We start from the raw sequence: 6,000 nt of genomic DNA on the forward strand, positions 1-6,000 counted from the left end.
CCTCAGAATGATGTCATATTATTGTTTGTGTACTATTCATTTGTAAATGTTGCACCAGCACTAATGAACTCCATTATTATCTTTATAAATATCACTATCATAGCATATAACTGCACATCATATTTAGGCATGGGCCGGTATAGGATTCTGATGGTATGATAACCTTGGATAAAAATTTTTTTTTCAGATTTCACGTGATTACTGCTCTAGAATAAGTTATTTTTGAATGTCTGGGTAAAAAAACTAAAACTTTTTTTTCTCTTTTGAGCACAATATTTTTATGTTAAGAAACATTTAAAATATTTTGGAACCGTAAACATGTCAGGCTAAATGAATTATAGACTTCTGCTGTTTTCATTTGTTTCAAAAACACCGTAGGAACGGTATTGCTGAAAATCTTGAGGTTTTAAAACCTTGACTTTTTCAAACCGCTGTATATATTGAAAACGGTTATCGTCTCATGCCTAATCTCATTCCATCTCTCCTTTCACACTGGATTATTCTGGGCCATCTACTTTTGAGTTCTTCTGCGAAATTAAATGATTCTAAATTTTATCTGCTTTTCCAGATATTGGTAGTAAATGTCCCCTTGTCATTTCAGCTGCCCTGTAGCTTCAGGATTAACTGATTTAGTGCTTCACATACCTTCTAGAAGCCAAATAAATCCATGTATTGATTCTGCTGCATCTGTGAATGGAATTTGTATTGGCATCACAATGGCAATTCCCCCCCAAGCAACTAGACATAAGCTCATGGAATGAAATCATTCCCCATCGCGCTATGCAGGAAAGAGATGAAACATTCAACATTTCTCAGATCCCCTATAAAAGAGCAACATAACAATAAAAAAATTTATTCTTCTTATTCACAACTTGTTGTTCTCTCTCATAGCCCAACTGCTACGCCAAAGTGATCACCATCGAGTCCCAGAAGAAGATCGTGATATACTCCAAGCAGCCTATTGGTGTAAATGAGGAGATCACATACGATTACAAGTTCCCCATCGAAGAGAACAAAATCCCATGTCTATGTGGTACAGAGAGCTGCAGAGGAACCCTCAACTGAAAGTGTCCTACTCCTGATACACTTCTCGCCAATCAACTGTCCTGGCCCACAAGCTACTTTCCTCCGAGCACACAACAATGTAGGTAGTGTGTGTGATAGGGCTTCTATACAGACACTGATGTTCAGCCCAGAGTCAATGGGATCTCAGCACTGCCGCAGCACCTCGACTCCCACCTATAGTTTTGTTGTTTATTTGTCCTCCAGACCAGGCCCTTATCTAATTTTGCTCCACCTGTTGCAGCTGCGTGTTGTTTTTGCCGTGCTCTATGCTTTGAACTGCAGCTGTCTACCAACCGAACACACACACACACACACGCACATATTCTTCTCATTTGTGCACAGCAACCACCTTAAAGTGCTGGGCCTTGTTTCAAGGGCAGTTTTAAAGACATGCTTAACAACATGAATTTAACATCATATTGCAGCACCCCTGTTGAGAGAGAGTAATCATACTTTATTATTATTTATTATCCTCGTTCTGATGCCTTCGTTTAGGTCAGATCTGTCCCTGTCCTGTCATCATTGTATGTGAAGCACCTCTGTATATTTTTTTAATATGGGGCTGTTATGGCACATGTTTCTCTACAAAACTTCTTCGCAGCTGAACCGATATTATTGATAAATTTCCCCCCTTCCAGTATGACGTAGTCTACACCTTATATGGTTCAGTGTTGTAAGTCGTTACGTTGTGCATTACTGTTTTATTTGTACATTTTTCATCAATTAGTTGTTACAATGCCAGTACACTGTAACGCACCGTTATCATAGAGGTTATCAAGAACCTACTATTTTTTTAAACACACCCCTTGCGTTATGCAATACCCACTTCATCGATAGTTTTTAGCAATTCAAGAAGAGCAAGGGTAGTTGAGGCCGTCGTTTTGAGTGTGCTGAACTATATGCACATGATATTTTAGCATAAGATTGGAATTATTCATCGGGTTTCTTTTGCCATTGATGTTTTTATGGACCACTGAGGAATCGTGGAGCAATGGGGCATTTGTTTTAAGTTGAAGTGTCGACTTGGGGACTAATAACTCCCTTTCGTACAATGTATTTCCACGTAAGTTAGAAGAAATGTGTAGGATACAGAAATATTGTGCATATTTTAAAATAGATGTCCCAGATCTCCTGAGAGAAGTGCTTGTGTGAAAACTCACTAGAATGGGTGGTCGTGTCTGTTCTTTCTTTTCTGTCCTTTCGTATTACTGACTCTCTCTCTTTCTTTCTCCACTTCTCTCTGCTCTGCCATATGTTGATGTGACATTACCTATTTGCTCTGTTTTTTTCCCTTTTATCAGAGGGCCTTGCCAGCATTCTGTTCCTTTGCGAGGAAGAGTTGTAAAATATGTAGATTTATTGCAGTCTTTCAGTAAAAACTGATCCACAAAAGTGTAACCGTGAAAAAAAAAACCCTGAAAAGGACAAAAAAGTTAAAAAGGCTTACATGTAAATATTGTAGAGGTGTTTGTTTCTCGTAGAAACACACTGGTTCTAGTCTGTAAATATGTTCATCCTTTTCCTACTTCCCATTGCAAGAAAATAATTGTACATACCTATCATTCAGTTATTTGTTTTTGTTGTTTTTTTTCTTTTGATTTAAAGTTTTAATATTATTTGCAATATTTCTCTTGTATTAATGCGTTGGACCCTTTATTAATGGTGCATTAAAATATTTTTTAAAAAATAATTTGCTGCTCAGCCTTTCTTTATTCACTTTTCAAACAGCACGAAATGCAAGGAGCTAGTTTCTGCATGCATGTGGATTCGCTTGCAGATGACAGGCCATGACTTAAAATAGAGGTAATTTGAACTATCAAGCTTCATACATTTGAGGCAGTAGCAAAGGCCCCTTCTGGGGTGCGTGGATAGGAGAGGAGAATGAATATGGAAAACACTACAGGAAAGAAGTAGAATCAAGTTAGGGCTGGGTGATATGGCAAAAGTGCAATCTCTAATTATTGTCCATATTGAACAATGACGATATATATTTCGATATCAGTTGTTAATGATTCCAGATTTAGAAGAGTACCCCAACAATGACTGAAGCCACAAAAATGAGAGGGTCCATTAAATGGCACAACATTTTTTCATCCGATAAATTTTCGGTGGATGAAAATTCACTACATCTCGAATATCAACACACTTTTAGATTCATGTTGTTGCACATTTCTTCTGTGTGATTGGCTCTTGGCTCAATATAGAGTAAAACAGTCTTATCATTGTTATTGACGTAAATTCTTTTTATGATTATACATAATTACGTTTTTCCGCGAAGCCCTAAATCAAATTATTGTTGAACGCATGTGTTTTTGTTACAGATAGTCCTTGATTTAGCTGAGAGTATTATTTTGTGTTTCACAATCCAATTACATCTACCTGTGGCAATTAAAATAACACCATGTTCCACTTTGTTAGCTGAAAACACTGAGACACTTATACAATGTTGTCTGTACCTGTATTTCTAATCTTTTGTTCCTGCATGGAAAGCAAGCATTGTGTTCTCTGAGTGTTTTATTCTGCAGCCTGCGTCATGAATCCTGACCCCTGGCCAACATTCTGCTGGGTAGAGTTGGATGAGCAGCATCTTTTCTCCTCATTCAATGAGGCAATTGCTAATTATTGGCCCGAGAGTGACATTTAAAATATCTTTATATTTTTGTAGATTTAAGCTAGTGTTGATACTAATGTGTACAGTATGTTTAAGCAGTGTACTGGAGAATATATAGATTGTAGTTATTTTGGGTGAGTATAATATGGATGAGCTGTCTCTCTTCCTCTTTTAAACTGTGGCGGAAGAAAGCAGTTTGCAGAGGAAGGTACACACAGGAAACAGAAACATCAGTCTCACTGCTGTCATTGAAGAAACAGGGAAATTACTGAGGTAAGGGATAGCTCACGTTTAAACTAGGAATACGAGTTTAGTGTAGACCACCTATTTTAAGAGGATTCATTTTGTGAAAATCATGGAAGGAGAGTTGAGGAAATGGGTTAAATATATTTATGATGATTTTTTTCTGTTTTAGAAGTACTATTAGTTTGTAGACGTGAAAGACTGGTGCGAAACACGAGCTCTGCAAAGACGTACCTGGTAACCTGCACATTGATGTAGGCACAAAGAGACAGGTAAGCTTTCACGGAGACTGAAACAGGATAGCCTAACGTTACCGCTGAGTGGAAACTAGAAATTAGAGTGGATTTTACATATACTGTTGAAATGTCATGCACAATACATTCGTTCATCCCGCTGTATTTGAGAAAAGTCGTGTTTGTATGGGAGTCATGCCACCTCTCTATGGTTAACGCTGATCAGGATGTTCTGTACCTGTAACGCGCTGTACATCATTATAACGGTCGGCTTTGTCCTGGGGGTGTTTTCTAGAACACCGGTGAGTGACGAAGGTGTTTGGATCGGGATGCTGTGAAGCCGCTGACAGGTCGGAACAGCTATGAACCGCGCTGTGATGTAAGATGTAAACATGCTAGCCTAGTTAAGGTTAATTAAGACAGAAATAGCTAACTAATAAGAAAATGACTTGAGTGACATGTAAGGATGTCGTTAAACCTGCTAGCATCGTTTAATCACGCATCTTCAAAGTTTGTTTTTAATATAGGTTTAGTTTTAGTTATGTGTTTTTATTTTATGCAGGCTGATTAGCTTCCGAAATCGAATTGTTTTTAGATTGAACATGCCAGTGGGTTTTTATGCTTATTTTATTTGTGTATAACCTAAACTAGCTTACAAATTCAGTAATGAAGGCAGTTTTTGTAACCTGATTTAGAGCCACATGACATTCGACCTTATTTCATTAAAGAGGAGAAATCCAAGGTATTTCCCAGTTCTGGGTTGCAGCTGGATTGGCATCTGCAGTGTAAAACATGCTGGATAAGTTGGCGGTTCATCCCTCTGTGGCAACCACTAATTATTTAATGGACTAACCTTAAGAAAGATCAATGAAGTTTCCAAGGGATAGCATAATGCAACCAATGTGCATCTATAATTAAATCGCCAGCCCAAAAAATGTTTTCAGTCAGGTAACTTTCCCTATTATGTTTACACAATTATATTCTGTGAGGTAGCCAGTGCTCCACACAGAGATCTGATCTCACCATTATGCAGTAAACTGAGTTTTGGATCAAACACACTATGGCAAAAGATGCCATGTTTTTATTGCAAGACTTTTCAGTGAACTGATGCTTGAACTCAGTATCTAGAGGGGTCCTTTGATGAACTTTTGATGACCACCAGGTCTGAAAAGCACAATTTTACTCAATTTTACTCAATTTTATATTAGCATTTTGGGTCGTCACTGTGGTTATTGGCAAATTTAACCAATTTTCAAAATTTGATTTTCAGCAGTAATGCTTTGTGGTGTGTGAGCTGTAACACCTTCTGACTGTAAATACCTTCTATCTGTAACAGTTTCTTAAATAATTACAGACAAAAAAAAAAAAAAAAACAGCCATTACCATTTAAAAAATGTTTTAGCTGCTCTGATAATCTGGCAAGCTTAAACTAGACATCAAATTATCCAAGATACTTATGCTGGAAGCTGTCATTTAATACCATAATTAAATAGGATCCTCTCTTCACTATATTTCATAGTTTTGTTTAGAACCATCTGTTGTGATGTCTTTCAAGGAATAATTAGATTCATACTGTACCACAAGGCATCTATATGGGTTCTGCAAATGAAGTCAATGTCCACTCCAGGAAGACAATTATTAAAAATACACTTTGATTAATAAATTAAATTCAGTGAAAACGATCAATAAAACAAAAACATGGCAAATACAAAATCCACTGAGAATAAAGGGCCTAAGACTTACAGTTTACAGCCTGTTTAAGAGGGCTGCTGGTTTGTATGTCCCAACCTTTTATACAGTATTCAAGCCTTTGAATCCAGGTGTGTCTTTAATGTTTTAAGCTATCAA

At 37.2% G+C, this 6,000-nt stretch overlaps 1 protein-coding gene across 4 annotated transcripts in view; it reads left to right on the forward strand.

The window, feature by feature from the left end:
- setd1a (SET domain containing 1A, histone lysine methyltransferase) overlaps positions 1 to 2,421 on the forward strand; it is a 29,913-nt gene extending 27,492 nt beyond the window's left edge. For all 4 annotated transcript variants that reach the window (XM_021473973.3, XM_073944588.1, XM_021473972.3 and 1 more), the window contains exon 21: positions 892 to 2,421. In XM_021473973.3, the coding sequence (XP_021329648.2) occupies positions 892 to 1,065 (174 nt within the window). In that variant the 3' untranslated portion in view covers positions 1,066 to 2,421. The remainder of the gene's footprint in view (positions 1 to 891) is intronic.
- Positions 2,422 to 6,000: the final 3,579 nt, after the last annotated feature.

Source organism: Danio rerio, chromosome 3 (assembly GCF_049306965.1).
Source record: "Danio rerio strain Tuebingen ecotype United States chromosome 3, GRCz12tu, whole genome shotgun sequence".
NCBI classification, from domain to species: domain Eukaryota; kingdom Metazoa; phylum Chordata; class Actinopteri; order Cypriniformes; family Danionidae; genus Danio; species Danio rerio.